Source organism: Cervus elaphus, chromosome 15, assembly GCF_910594005.1.
Source record: "Cervus elaphus chromosome 15, mCerEla1.1, whole genome shotgun sequence".
Taxonomy (NCBI): Eukaryota; Metazoa; Chordata; class Mammalia; order Artiodactyla; family Cervidae; genus Cervus; species Cervus elaphus.
This window is the reverse complement of record NC_057829.1, coordinates 68,009,831-68,025,137: the sequence shown is the minus strand read 5'-3', so window position 1 is coordinate 68,025,137 and position 15,307 is coordinate 68,009,831. Positions and strand designations below refer to the sequence as shown.

General features: G+C 43.7%; 1 protein-coding gene across 1 annotated transcript in view; it reads right to left on the bottom strand.

Annotated features, from left to right (window-relative positions):
• Positions 1-15,307, bottom strand: part of CFAP58 (cilia and flagella associated protein 58) — a 104,179-nt gene that overhangs the window by 35,746 nt on the left and 53,126 nt on the right. Inside the window, exons 14-15 of the mRNA XM_043925870.1 lie at positions 13,485-13,596; positions 11,514-11,618 (exon numbers count right to left, since the gene is read on the bottom strand). Of these exons, the coding sequence (XP_043781805.1) occupies positions 11,514-11,618; positions 13,485-13,596 (217 nt within the window). The remainder of the gene's footprint in view (positions 1-11,513; positions 11,619-13,484; positions 13,597-15,307) is intronic.

The following is a 15,307-nucleotide window of genomic DNA, read 5'->3' as shown; positions in this document are numbered from 1 at the left end:
GAGCTATCTAACATATGACACCCTGGCCCATCAGCAACAAGCGGCCCAAGTCTCAGGCTATGACCAATAAGATGAGCAATGCCCCCCTTTCCAGTCTTAGGGGGATGAGGGTGAGAAGGAAAAGGAGTCTTGGCAGGGGTTGGAGAAATGGGTGGGAAGTTGGGCAGAAGTCCCTTTCTTCTTGTGGGTGTAGAAGGTATTCCCATGAGGAGAGAGAAGAGCCTCAGTATGTACCACAGACTTACTGTCTTGTCCGTTCTTTGCTAATGAAATCTCTGTAATCAGGCTTGCTTTGCTCTGGATTTCTGACATTTTTTTTAAATGCCTCAATCCTAACTCAATACTGAGATGAAACAGGGGTGAGGAGAAGGAAATCGATCAAGACAGCCCCTTTTGAAAATTACTTGTTTCAAATCACATAACATGAACAAAACCCTTCCTAACCCAATCAAAGGTCCAGCCCAACAGTCAGCTGTGTATTTCCTTGGGCTGGCTGAAATCACAAGTGTTTAAGGTACTTATGGTTGAAGGTATAAACTGATTTTTAACCTCCATCTGCCTAATGGAGCCTACCAGAGCCAATCTCATTTTAAGAAACTCCTAAAGCTTGCAGGACTCTAATGCTGGAGCAAGTTATTGCTGGCACATTTATAGAGAACTAGTGAGAAGGAATATGGAAAGGGTTATGATAATTGGGAACATTAAGTATACCTAGGCGAGTGTGAAGAGACACAGGGTGAGAAACTTATTTACCTTAAATGAAGCCGAACACAATTTTCAGAAAAGACCAAAACATCTGCATATTAAAATCCTCCTCCCATAAAGGAGACCAGTGGGTCCTAGACAACCAGCATGATTGCCCTTTCTCAGGGCTGCCAATAATGGCAGAGGCATTTTCTGAGGACCCATAAAGCTCTCTGACCTTTAGTTTCTTGACCTGTTAAATGGGGTCATTGCAAAGTTTAAGAGATAGAGAAGTAGTTTCTGATTTTAGATTTCCTGTATCTGAATAAGTCCCCTCCCCAGATCGTGAAAGCATCATTTTGCATCTTCTTTTGCTAAGTTTTGACATGAAAAAGAGAAAGACTAATAGGTAATGAAGTATCTTCTCTGTGTCTTGGATTGTTCTAAATGTTTTACATATATGAACATAATCTTCCCAGCAATGCTGTGAGATAGGCATGACTATCCCCACTTAACAAATGCAGAAACTGAATTAGTGTTTCTGAGCTGGTGGCAGGCTTGTGGGTAAAGAATTTGCCTGCAATGCAGGAGACACAGGCTTGATCCTTGGATCGGGATGATGCCCTGGAGGAGGAAATGGCAACCCACCGCAGTATTCTTGCCTGAAAAATCCCATAGACAGAGGAACCTGGTGGGCTACTGTCCAAAAGAGTCACAAAGAGTAGGACACAACTGAGCAACTAAGCACACTCGCACGAGCTGGCGGCAGAGCTAAGATTCAAACTCCAGTTATCCAGCTCCAGGACCCACAGGCTCGACAACCAGGACACCGTCAGCAGCTCTTACCAGTCACTTCATAAAGGAAAGGAATGCACAAAAATAAATAAATACAAAGACTATCATTCCAAAAAACATCTTACATCTCCAAAGGCAAGAAAGAAGGACATGGGAAAAACAGAGGTCCCCAAAACTGAAAAATAAAACTGACTTTATGCTAGATATTGTGCTCATTGACACATATTAAAAAGCAGAGACATTACTCGGTTAACAAAGGTCTGTCTAGTCAAAGCTATAGTTTTTCCAATAGTCATGTGTGGGTGTGAGAGTTGGACTATAAAGAAAGCTGAGCACTGAAGAATTAATTCTTTTGAACTGTGGTGTTGGAGAAGGCTCTTGAAAGTCCCTTGGACAGCGAAGAGATCCAACCAGTCCATCCTAAAGGAAATCAGTCCTGAATATTCATTGAAATGACTGATGCTGAAGCTGAAAATCCAATACTTTGGCCACCTGATGCGAAGAACTGACTCACTTGAAAAGACCCTGATGCTGGGAAAGGTTGAAGGCAGGAGGAGAAGGGGATGACAGAGGATGAGATGGTTGGGTGGCATCAATGACTTGATGGACATGAGTTTGAGTAAGCTCCAGGAGATGGTGATGGACAGGGAAGCCTGGAGTGCTGCAGTCCATGGGGTCACAAAGAGTCAGACACGACTGAGCAACAGAACTGAACTGTGCTCATTGCATTACAGACCAAAGAATGTTTGGAAACATGCAGATTTTCCCAATCCTCAGGAACATTTGGGAATGACTGAGACAGATATATGGAAGGCACTCTGATAACGTGCCCACCAGGCACTAGTGGCTGCTGCAGTGCTCTGAAAGGTTTCCGTGGGACCACCCTCTCCAAGCGCTCACACTGAGGCTGTCTCAGACAAACCAAGTGGGCAGAGGTATGTGGTGCCCGGCAGGCCACCCACACAGATGTGTGCACAGCATTAGCCTCCTGTGTTCTGAACAATCTACCTCTGATTGCTCCTTCCACCCTCCCTGACGTTAGGCAGCATGTGCCAGACAGCACGCTTTCCCTGGGAAGTTCCAGGAAGAGGTACCCGGGAAGCAGCAGCCCCCCAGGAACTCACTGGGAAAGAAGCCCCTGCCACCATTCCCAACATGTTAGATATTCTCTGGTGAGGATGGTGAGGCTCTGCAGGAGGTATTTCCCCCTCACTTCATTCATCTTCCCTTTGATGTTAGACCAGAGCAAAAAGCCTACAGATGGGCTTCTAGTCAGTAGCTTCAGCTCACACTGTGCTTTTATGTGCATCGGTCTCCCTAGGCAGGGAGTACCTTCAACAATTTCAGCTCTGTTTGGGAAGGGGGCTCACTTAGCTATCCACTCACAGAGTGGGCAAGAAACACCACTACCGACTGGGACATGATGTCAGAATCCACCTTCCACATCTTAAGGCAGCTCATTACTAATTTAATGATTCCTTTGGAATCAGGGAGAGGGAGCAGTCACAGAAAAGGGATGTTTAGTGGCTTTAGGAGGGGGTGCCATAGAACAGTGTTGAGAGGCTCTGTTCTCGAGTCCAGTGATGGAAGTTTCTAGGAGGAGGCAGGAAATCCTTACCGTCAAGGACTGGAGAGTAAGTGCTGTGAACTTTGTGGGCCATATAGTCTGTGTCACAACTACTCTGCTCTGCTGTGGTAGCATAAAGGGAGTCATGGACAAGAAGTGAGTGGATGAGCATGGCTACAGGCCAAGAAAGCTGGATTTGTGGACACTGAAATTTTAATTTTGCATCATTTTTACATGTCACACAATAATCCAACATGCATTCTACCCGGTATTGCCAGGGCAACCTTCAACCAGTGGGGGATGGGAGAGAATGGACAGCGCCCGCCTCCCTTCCTCTGATGGGACGGTTCTGCAGCAGTTCCAGTGAGGTTCCTCAGAGGAACACCAGTGTCACCAGACCTTGGATGTCCACAGCGGTGACCAACTCTCTCCCCCCTACACTGGCTCTTCCTCCTCTCCTCCCTCATGCTCCAGCTCCCTCCCTCCAACTTCCTGGGATCACCCCCCGAAACCTCCTGAACCCCAGCCCTCATCTCAGTCTCTAATTAGGTGAGCCCAAATTGTGACCCCTGGCCACTCTATAGCCTTGTTCAGAGTCTCACTGAGTCCTGTGCAGAATCACAGGACTTGTCACACTGCCCTGTGGTTACAGAACCAGGAGGGCCATCAAGGCCAGGACCACATCTGTCTCATTTACCCTGGTACCCCAGGGCCTTGGCATGTTAGCTGAGCAGACGCCTGCCACCCATCTGTAGCCCAAGCATCAAGAGGGGCAGGAGGCAGCCCTTGGCTTCTTCGATTCGGAAAACGCTTTTCTGTTTTAGAAAAGCTTATAAAATGAAATTAAGGTACAGTCATTAGCAGCAGGGGAAACGACATCTTAAGAAGACATCTTCTGTTAAGCCCACCTGCAGCTGCCCCCCACAGAACACAGCCTGCCTTCTCTGTCTCTGGGCTCACCTCCTCCGAGGAGCCCACCCTCACTCACCCCTGACCGTCCATTACCGCACAACCTGCAGCCTCCCCCATCTCCTCCCTCCCCGGCTTCTCTTTCCCTTTTGATTCTCACGCTGTGTACTTCGGTCAAGAAATCTTATCAATGGACTAGATCAAAGAAATTGAAACAAGTAAAGCTGATCATGCTGCTGGTGCTCCTTTAAATCTCTTTCTCCCCCAGGCCTTGAAGCTAGAGGCTGCAAACTAGGCTCCTATGGGTCAAGGGTGGTTGGTTAATATATTTCTGGGAGGCCTTGGCAATGTTCTTAAGATTGTCAATATTTTAAACTCAATACACTGAACATAAAAATCCATATATCTAACTATTCTTGAAAAAAATTAACGATTTGATGACTTGGGCCTGCAATCAGCTGGGGTGAGGTTAGCTGCTTCCTGGAGAGGGGACCCAAAGACCCCTGTGTGCTGCAGACCCCACCACTCCCTTCTGACTCTAATTCTCAGGCCTCTTGTCAGTTCCCACTTATGATCACGATACACAAAGTTCACCTTGCTCTTTCCTGTTACCTGTCTGGCCCTGAAAGTGAGGGTATCTGAGCTAAACACTTGGAGAAAATGAGTCCCAGCTGCTATACATGTTCCTTGTGTTTCTAAGTGCCTCTGGCAAGGGATCAGAGCCTCCTATTCCAATGCTAGCAGGCCTTATGCCATTATTTAGAATCCCTTTTTGATGTGATGATGACGATGATGATGATGTAATGACACCCCAGTAACAGACAGCAGTTACTCATGGCACATATGCCCGCCTAATCCTGCAGATGCTTTTAAAAAAAGAAAGAAAGAAAGAAATCATTACTACCGAGGGATCTGGAGATGAGAAACAAATGGAGCAAAAACAGAAAGGAGAGGGCAGCAGAAGGCCTATCTCAGCGATGCTTGCATTGCCCTCACTTCCTTGAATGGGAGGGTGGCCTGGTGGGAAAAGAAAAAACAATCCTTCCCATCCATGCTTTAGATTCCAGTTCTGGCAAGAATACAGACTTCTTACCACTGACGCTGTAAAGCCAAGTTCAAGAACCATGTCCACGTTCACTCTGAACAAAGGGAGAAATCTGACGCACCGCATGAATTAGCCTGCCTCAGCACGCAAGAGCAGTTCTCATCAAGTTTATTGATTCATAAACCACAGTATATCCCAGGCTCCTGCAAAGTTCGACGTTAATAACAAAAATGCAAAGGCAACAGGAAGAATAATTCCCGTAACCTCTCGTAGCTCAAAGACAGAACTCAAATGACTGTCCACACACTACTTACTAAAGAACCACTGTTCTTATAGTATTTAATCAGTCACTAAACACATATTTGTGAGGGATGAGATAATCATTACAACAGATACAGGAACTGCTTTGCAAAGCTTATGGTCAAGCATGAAAGTCATGAAGTGCACAGTTACAACTATCTCATTAGTTACAAGTGTGGCAGTGGTAAGAAAGCGAAGTCAAGTACCAAGGAACCTAACCCAGAGATGTGAGAGGGACCCCTGAGGAATGAGCATTCAAGCTCAGAGCTGGGCCTCCCACGTGGCACTAGTGGTAAAGAACTTGCCTGCCAGTGCAGGAGACAAGAGACGTGGGTTTGATCCCTGGGGCGGGATGATCCCCTGGAGGAGGGCATCGCAACCCACTCCATGGCAACCCACTCCAGTATTCTTGCCTCAAGAATCCCATGGATAGAGGAGCCTGGAAGACAATGGTCTACAGGGTTACCAAGAGTCAGACATGACTGAAGCAACTTAGCACACACATACATGCTAAAAGGTGAATAGGAGTTGCCCAGGCAAAGAGCTTGTCCATCTTTATTAAGCACCTATTATGTTCTTGGTACTAACAGATACTGGGGTTAGAAAGATGAATTAACATGTGCCTTTCTCAAAGAACTCACAGTCTACTGGGGGCAAATAGACTTCCTTTACATCTGCTGCCGGGACATGATAGGGGCTCTTCAGCAACCTGGAACAAATTAAAGTCATTTAAAAAATGTTCTGATACTCAGAAGAATTCAACCAAAAATCCTCCTAATTGCAAAATGTTCTGTTGTGTATTCAGAGAACCTCTCTAATAATTTAATAAAACAGAAGAAATTGAGAAACTGTCAAACCCTGTGGAACACCTGGGGTTTCACCAAGATAACAAGGCTTGTTTTCTGCAGATGCTCAAGCTCTGGAAGAAAATTCACAGCAGGCCCAGGGCAGCCCAACCATCCAAAAAAAAAGAAAGTGAAATGAAGAACTGGACAGAGGGGAGCGAGGCAGACTATTAAACTTTGGAGACCTGGAAAAAATGCTTGTTGGTTAATAATATTAATAATCATCACCATAATGATAACAGTAACTAAACACTCTGATCACCCTGTATGAGTATTTACACTCAGTTCTGTGGGTGGGTCTCAGTTCGTGGATGAGAAAACTAGGGATTAGAATAAATGAGACATTTCTGTTTATGGCATTATGGCATACTAAATAATGCAAAAACGAAAGTCCACAAAGCATTAGACTTGCTCAACAAAACAACACATCCTTCCAATCACAAAATGGCAGTTGCAAGTAGTTTGATCTTTAAGTGTCAAAATCAGAGGGTGAACCGCACATTAGAACAGTAAATAGATACTGCAGCTCTCCTGCGGGGGGCTGACTGGGACAAGTGGCCAGACTTACTGAGCGAGGGGCTTGGATTTGAATGGCCATAAGAGGATAAAAGATGAGGTGCTGAGCCTGCATGAAGTGGGCAGTTGGTACAGAGACTCCTCCACATGAAGTTAGGGACTTAAAAGAGTTACACCCTCAGTGAAAAAAGACAACAGAAATTCATCCACTGGGACAGGAAGACCACAATGAAATCTAACTATCTCTCCCAGGTTATGGGTGGGAAAAAATGGCTACCCTAAGAATTTGTATCCATGGGTCTTCAATCATGAGTTCAGAGTTCTAATATATATTAACTAGGTTACCCAAAATGAGAATCTAATACAAAAAATTATCCCAAGTAAGTGATATTTCCTAGGGCACCCAACAGAAACAAATGAAAGGACACCCCCTTAACCTGGATCATTCCCAAGTTCTATAAGTAAAGTCTTTCTGAAAATGAGTTCATAATCCAAAATCCAACACAAAAAGAAAAAGTCCACCATGAACACCATGAATGAAAGTCATCAGTCACAGTAAATAGGTAAGAAAATCCCATGGACAGAGGAGCCTGGCAGGCTACAGTTCATAGGATCACAAAGAGTCGGACACGACTGAAGTGATATAGCGTGCATGCAGCTTAAATGCATATATTGGAAATTTAAATTTGTACTCTAATTACCATAGAAGAAATAGTAGATGTTTTAAATAGTGGATATTTTCTGCCTTCCACAGAAATAGGGGATATTTTAAGACTTACTCTCAAAGGAGAAACTATTTAGGACTGAATGAAAATGAAAATGCCACTTTTCAAAACCTGTGGGAAGAAACTAAAGTTTTTAAAGGACATTTTGCAGCTGTCAATGCTTATTTATATTAGAAGCACAGGCTGAACATTAATGAGCTGAACACCAACCTCAACAAGGTAGAAAAAGAACAGAATGAACCCAAAGTACGTAGATGGAAGTTAAAAAGTTAGAGCAGTCGATGAAGTATGAAACAAGCTTCCAATAGAGAGGTCTGGCAAAACACAAAATTTGGTTCCTTTTAAAGCTGACAAAGTGATGAGAACAGGAGAGGCTGGGTAATAAAGTGACAGGAAGCATGGACGCTGGAGCTGATGGCCTTGTTTGAGTCCCTACTCTATCACTGACCAGCTACGTGGCCTCAGGCATGTGACTTGTGGCTGGCACTGGTGAAGCCACAGGACAAACCCTGGACCATGGACCCTGGTGCCCATGCACTAACTCATTATCCTTACAATAGCACCTCTGAGTTGTGTATTCAGACAGGAGTATCTTCCTCCCATAATGAAACTGGGCATTATTATCTCCATTTAATCAATCCAAAGGAAATCAACCCTGCATATTCATTGGAAGGACTGTTGCTGAAGCTGAAGCTCCAATAATTTGGCTGCCTGATGGGAAGAACCAACTCATTTGTAAAGACTCTGATGCTGGGAAATATTAAATCCAAGAGGAGAAGAGGGTGGCAGAGGATGAGATGGCTGAATAGCATCACTGACTCAGTGGACATGAATTTGAGCAGCAGTGGAGGACAGAGGAGCCTGGTATGATGCAGGCCCTGGCGTCAGACACAACTGAGCAATTGAAGTACAACAACAAACAAATAGAGAAACCAAAATTTGGGGAATGTAAGTAATTCTCCTTAAGTCATGAAATACAAACTGTTAGAACTGATCCAAGACCAGATTTTTCTGACTCCAAATCTGTCCTCTTAACTACCTGTGCTCATCTGTAAAAGGAGGAAGATCCCTGTTGGCCGCTCATTGTGCACTCAGCTTCAGGGAAAATGTCTTTTCTAATGCAAAATGTGAAAGAAGAGGGCCAAGTACCCATTGCTCATATAGACAAGCTCCTGCTTTTAGTAATGATAACCCAGTGGTTAAGACTATGGGCTTTGGAATGATAAATAATAATTGGCAATTTTTATGTCAAGCATAATGTTAAACTCTTTCAATCCTCCTTTCAACATCCCTTTTATATTTTACATTTTGCCAATTTTATTTCATCGATCCTCCATCTCCACATCCATGTGTCTCCCATCGCTTCCCTCTGTGAGGCTGTCATGGCTAACACCATGACAGGCAGCCTAGATTAGGAGTAGGCCTGGTTTCCCGGGGTAACATAGTTATCAGGCCTCCTGGAGCTAGCCAATCAACATATGCCTAGCAAGAAAAAGGGAACCTATCAGGGGAAAGCTGAAAGCCCCACGTTGGGCCAACAAAAATTGCCTTGCAACTGTGTAATCAATCCGCTTGCGCCAACTACCTGCTGCTTTTTTTGACCTAATAAATACCGGAGAGAACTGGGGCTCGGGGCCTTTTCGTCCTCACACCCTTGGTGAGGGCGGGAGGCCCTGGCTCGAGTCAGTAATAAATTCCCCTATTGCAAGTTGCATTGTTTCGAGGAGTCTTCTTTCCCGACTGGGGACTCAGACTACGGGCAGAACACCCCTTTCCTTCATTTCTTTACTGGAAAATTCTAGAATAAACCCTGGACTATGTATCATTTCATTTGTAAATATTTCAGTACATCTCTCATATGAAAAAGGCTTCTTTTTTTTTTTACAAAACATAACCATAATACTCTTATTACACCTTATATAATCAACACTAATTTCTTAATATCATCCAACATGTATCCCACGTTCAGATTTCATTGACTGCGGAGAAAACAGTGGGCAGAGACACACACCTTGCACAAGGCCAGCTTAACGGAGGGCCCAGGGGAAGGAGGGAGCTACTGTGGCTGGTCGGTGGTAAATGGTGACCCAGGACATCGAAGTGCCACACTTTCCCCACATGGGGGCCCGATGAGAGTGATGAAACCTGAGATGAGACTGAGGGCAGGTGAAGTGAAGGGAAATAAATTAATTCTGTTGACACAATTACATGCTGGGTTCTGTGCTGCCCACAGAATGAAGTGATGCTCTTTCTCACATTGGATTACTCAGTTTTGCAGGGAGCTGTTGAAGTTCAATGGTTAAACTCCTGGGAACAAGTAGCCTTATACCCTAGCATTATCTACCAAGTGCCGCTTAATTTTATTTCAGGGGAGAACCACAGACTTCCCCCATACTGGGCTGCCCTTGGGAATCAGAGATAGGGGCTGGGAGCAAAGCTCAGGAGCTTTCTTCTCACTTCTGGGGAGTCAGGACCAGGAGCATTGCTGTGAGGGCACGAGACAGGGCAAGGTACAATGTCAGGGAGGGGGTTCCTGATCCATCAGTCTTTCTATGTGTGATTTAACACAGTAAAAGTTTATTTCTCATTCCTACAAAGTCCATCACAGGGTTGGGGTCTCTCTAGAACAGGTTTCCCTCTCCAGTATAAGGGGCTTGACATTCCAGACTGTTCTGATCTTGTGGCTCCTCTCTCTGTATGTGCTTAGGAGGTGGGAAAAGATAGCACTAGAGTCCTGTACCAACAAATAAATGCTTCAACTAGGAAGTGAGATACCTGCTCACAACCCGCTGCTCAAAACTATTAATATCTCAGGATTCTGTCTAACCACAAGAAGCAAAAAAGTCTAACCACTCCCTTCTTCCTCTTCACTAGGGTACAAGCTCCAGGATGATGTGCATTTTGTCTCCTTGTCCAGTACAATATCTTTAGATAGAAGAGTACCTGGGCATGTTATTAAATTGAATCAAGGAATGTAATGCCAGCAAGAAACACACCCTTATATCTTGGGAGAAGAGACAGAGTCCCAGGGGTGTGAGGCTGAGGGTGTTGGGTAAGACCTATGCAGCTGCAGAGCTGGCTGTGCTTAAGGAATAATACTACTTGGTGCCGTCCATCTTAGGAAAGAAATGAAATCCTGCCGAGAACGCCAGACCAACAGCTCGGGTGGCTTTACACCATCAAACACTGGAGCCGAGGCTCACAGCAACTGAGCAAACCACCATCACGAGTGCTCAGGTCCCGGAAGGAGCTGCAGTGACCACAAATGCATCTCTGAGCCATCAGTCTTACGCACCCTTAATGTCCCAATAGCATCCTTTTTGCAGGTTCTAGTATTGTCCCATAATACAGATCAAGAACTTCACACAGCTACAGATTTGCAGAAGTTAATTTCATACAGCTACAGATTTGCAGAAGCAGGATTACAAGCCAGGCCACTTAACACCAGAGCTTGTATTCTTTTAACCACATCAAACTCCTGGGGTCCAACTTTCTCGTTCACTGATTGGGAATGGCAAACCCCACCATCTCCCCAGAACTGTGCAGAGGAATGGAAGATGAGGGGACAAAGCCACCAGCACAGTATCTGGCACAATGATGATTATGGTGATAGTAGTGACAACTGGTACTTGCAAAGATACAGATACACAAAGATGTTACCACTATGGATTGCTTCAGAATAACTTACTACATAAAATCTTCAAAAAGATACCTTTTCTTCCATTTCACTCTCACAAACCTTCAAGAGGACATTTGTGCTCTATGTGAAGGCTAGTTTTCAAAATCAAAGTCATGGCATTTCACATTATATGAAGATATGAAGAAAAGCATTTAAAAGAATCTAACAAAACTGTAGAGAAGTTGGGGGGAGGGAAGCTCACATTACTCAATGCAGTAGATGTAGCTTTGAACTTAATTTTCTAGAATTCTTGAAATATTAGTGATGGCAGTATAAAAGACCAATTAATCAGGTTGTTTGTTCTCTGTGTGTGAGTCCCTGTTGCCATCTACAGTTAAAAATGGGGCATGCAACGCTGCCAAATATCTAGCTCTAAAAACATAGTACTGGAGATGATGGTGCTAAGGAAATAGGCTTGTTTGATGGGCACAGAAAATGGAAATGGTACCTGGAGGAGCAGCTCTTTTTCAACCACCTCTTCTGTCTTGCTGATGAGGCGCTTCTGCAGTGTATGTATTTTCTGTATCAGCTCAAAGGTACTGGGGTCACTGGCCTATTCAAGGGGAAAAAAAAAAGCAGCTGAGATTACCAGGTCCAGAGCACTGAGGTCCCTACAAAATTATTGGTCTATTAAAATTTATTGCAAAGTTATAGACCCAATATAGACAAGAATCAGAAACAAGACAAAACAAATCAAAATGCATTGCACGACAGATGAGACAGTCATCAAAACAGACTGATGTTTGGCTAGTATCGTCTCTGTTGTCCCTAGTGAGCCTATAAGTGGAAAGTGAGTATGTTTATTCCACCAGGGCAAATAATAACAGCAGCAATGATGGCAGCTCCTGGGCCTAATAACCTGATTCTTTGCCCCATCTGAACACTATGTTAAGTGCTTTTCACACATTATCAAATTTTAGTCACTCAACAGTCCTGTTAGACAGTATTACCTTCCCCTTTTACAGATAAGGCAACTGAGGCTCAGAGGAGGTCATTTACCCATGCTGATAAAGGTCAGAGCTGGATTCAAGCCCAGATATGCCTGGTTCTAAAGCCCGGGCTTCTTAATTACTATGCTCTGAGGTTTTCCCTACCATCATTTGTTTACATTGGAATGAGACAGGGTTCCCTAACTCATTCGGTCTCAGAGTTCTCCTTTCATAATTGTCAACAAGAAGATTCATTACAGCCTATGATGGGGCAAGTTCCCAGGATGTGGAAGTCTGCTAATTATTAGCAACAGGACATGACCATGGCATTTAGCTTTCAAACGGCATTATCAATCCATAAAGCTCTGAGGCACCTTTAGTAACTATCTGTGTACAATTCAAACAAGATCTACTATTATACATTGATAATTTGCCCTCTAGACATTGAGCCAAAGGTTCACTTTCAACTATACTGACATTTTGGAATTAATCTAGCAGCTAAATATTTTCAACTGCCTCCCAGAGTCTGTTTTCCATTTTTTTTAATAGAAATTGACATGGAATTGGAAACTTTAAGAGATCTGCTTGAAAACACATGGAATAAACTAATGTGACAGTAAATGAATTTACAGTTTTCATCTCTCTTCCCCAGACACATTCATGTTATTGTTAGTTTAGTAAACTACCCCACTCTTGGCATTTGAAGAGGAATAAATGAGGGTCCAAAAGGCGGAGATATTCCACTGACTATGACTTTGCTTAAGAAATACTAAGCAGTGACAACTGATATCCATATTCTGGAAGTAGATTTGGCATACACATTCACTTGGCAAAGACTGGACACTGTTAAAATTCAGGCCTCATGTTTACATAACAATTTATAATGCATTATCCTTAATGCTTTCTTCATTTAAAGGAAAAAATAAAAATGAGAAACAAAAACCTACTTGGCTGATTTTTCTCCTTTTCCTTGCTCTTTCTTATATCACATATGCCTATTCTCCCAACATTCCAACTGTTAACTTAGTCAAAGCCCCTTCTTGCACCCACATTACTGGGTACTACTAGAGGAGATGGGCATCTTTTTATTGAATAAACAGAGCTTCTCTGTTACTGTTATCTGCTGGTGGAAATGAATCTCAGGAGGTCATAAAATAAAATAAGAGGTTTATTATCCATCATCTTCCAAAGGGACTTTGGCTGTGTCCCCAGATCCTAAAAGGAGGAGTCTGACGAACACAATACTAGTTCTTTGAAAAGAGGGCAAGTTTTAAAACTGCACTTCCTTTTGGGAAATAAAAGGATGCAAAGGTTTTTAAAAACAAAACTCAAATCTGGAACAATCTAATTTACATTTGATCCAGTCTTTTACATTATGGGTGACTGGCACAGATTAAATAAAACTGTGCTTGTTACTGAGCTTTAGGTAAGAAGACAAGTCGGGTGGAGAGAGATTTGGGGGGTGGGAGGAAGGCTCTCCGGAATGTTACCTCAAGCTTCCTCCATCTGTGCACGTTCATGGGGTTCTCCAGTTCCTCCTCCAAGGCTCGGCATCTCGTCCTCTCCTTCAGGAACTCTCTTTGCGTGTGAAAAAGCTCCTGCCTAAATAAGTCAAACTTTCTTTAGCAAACAAATTCTCTGCCCAGCATTTGAGTATCCTTTCTTTACATGGTTTCCTGCATGCTACATCTTATAGAAAAAGATGGATTAGGGAGACTTTGGAAACACTGAGACCAGCTGCCTAAGGCAAGACACAGGTGATACCAATTCTTGCAGAGGGCAAACTTCAGCTTTAGCTTTAAGGGAAAGGAAAAAGTACCAGGAACTGATTATTGATACCCAGGGAATTTTAGAAGTGTATGGAAAGAACAGGGAAGGGGTAAATCATGAGGATTTCAATATATTATTCCACGTTTCTAAATGTCTTCTACAGTAGCAGCGAGATAACAAGCTATGTTCTACCACGGCCCTTCGATGCAAGCGACTGAGGCTCAGGTGAAACCTGACATCATTAAGACAGTGTATTACCATCCTGGCAACATACTGGAATCACCTGGGGAACTATGACAACATGCCTTTGCCTGGACCAACCCCCAAAGGAGTTCTGCTTTAATTGGTCTAGCATGAGGCTTGGGTTTCATAGATTTTTAAAGTTCTGCTGGTAATTCTATTGGAGAAGGAAACAGCAACCCACTCCAATGGTCTTGCCTGGGGAATCCCAGGGACAGGGAAGCCTGGTGGGCTGCCGTCTATAGGGTCGCACAGAGTCGGACACAACTGAAGCGACTTAGCAGCAGCAGCAGCAGCAGCTGGTAATTCTAATGTGCAGCCAGTACTGAAAAATACTGATTTAGGAGTGATCATTTGTCTCATGTTCCACAACTGCACAGGTGACTGAAAAAGTCCGGAAGAACTAGCTCTGGCTCAAATACACTTCTCAAATCTCTAGTTAACAGGTAACCAGAGTCTACAACCATCGACTGGCTGCCAGTCTATTGAACGAGAAGTTCTGTTGGGAGGCCGAGCAGAGGCAAGCACTCAGGTTGACACGGGCAAGAAGGATATTATTATCTGTCCTCGTCTGCTGCGAGTGTGCAGTGCATTACTAAAACCAAGCCATCTCTTTTACTCAATTGCTTCATTTAAACCAATAATACAACTTCCCCTCATTAGCAAGACAAACCATTAGAATTAACTGCATGATGCTCACTCAACAGGGAGCTCAGAACAAGCTGCTCAGAATTAAAAGCATATTTTTAACACTATTTTCTAGAGTGTCATCCTCAAAGAAGGGCAAGGGTATTGGGTACTGTGATTGATGATTTCTTTTGCACCAGACTCTATGCTAGGCATGTTACATTTTCATGTTTAATTTCAACAAATTTAAAGCTCAAATAAGTTGTGATTTGCCCAAGGTCACACAGCTTGTAGGTGGCAAGTCTGAGATTGGAATTCATGCCAGCTTGCCTCCAATATCTTTATTAAGTTTATTAAACTCCTTTATAAGGAATTCATAGGTGGTTCAGGGGTAAAGAATCTGCCTGCCAATGCAGGAGAGGCAGAAAATTTGGGTTCTATCTCTGGGTCGGAAAGATCCCCTGGAGGAGGAAATGGCAGCCCACTTTAGTATTCTTGCCTGGAAAATCCCATGGACAGAGGAGCGTGGCAGTCTACAGTCCACAGGGTTGCAAAGAATCGAACACGACTGAGTGACTGAACATGCACCTCCCACTATAAAGATAAAATCTAGTATCAACAAACTGAGAATGGGTAGAATGTGGTGCTTTGCATATGTAATAAAAATAACACATGG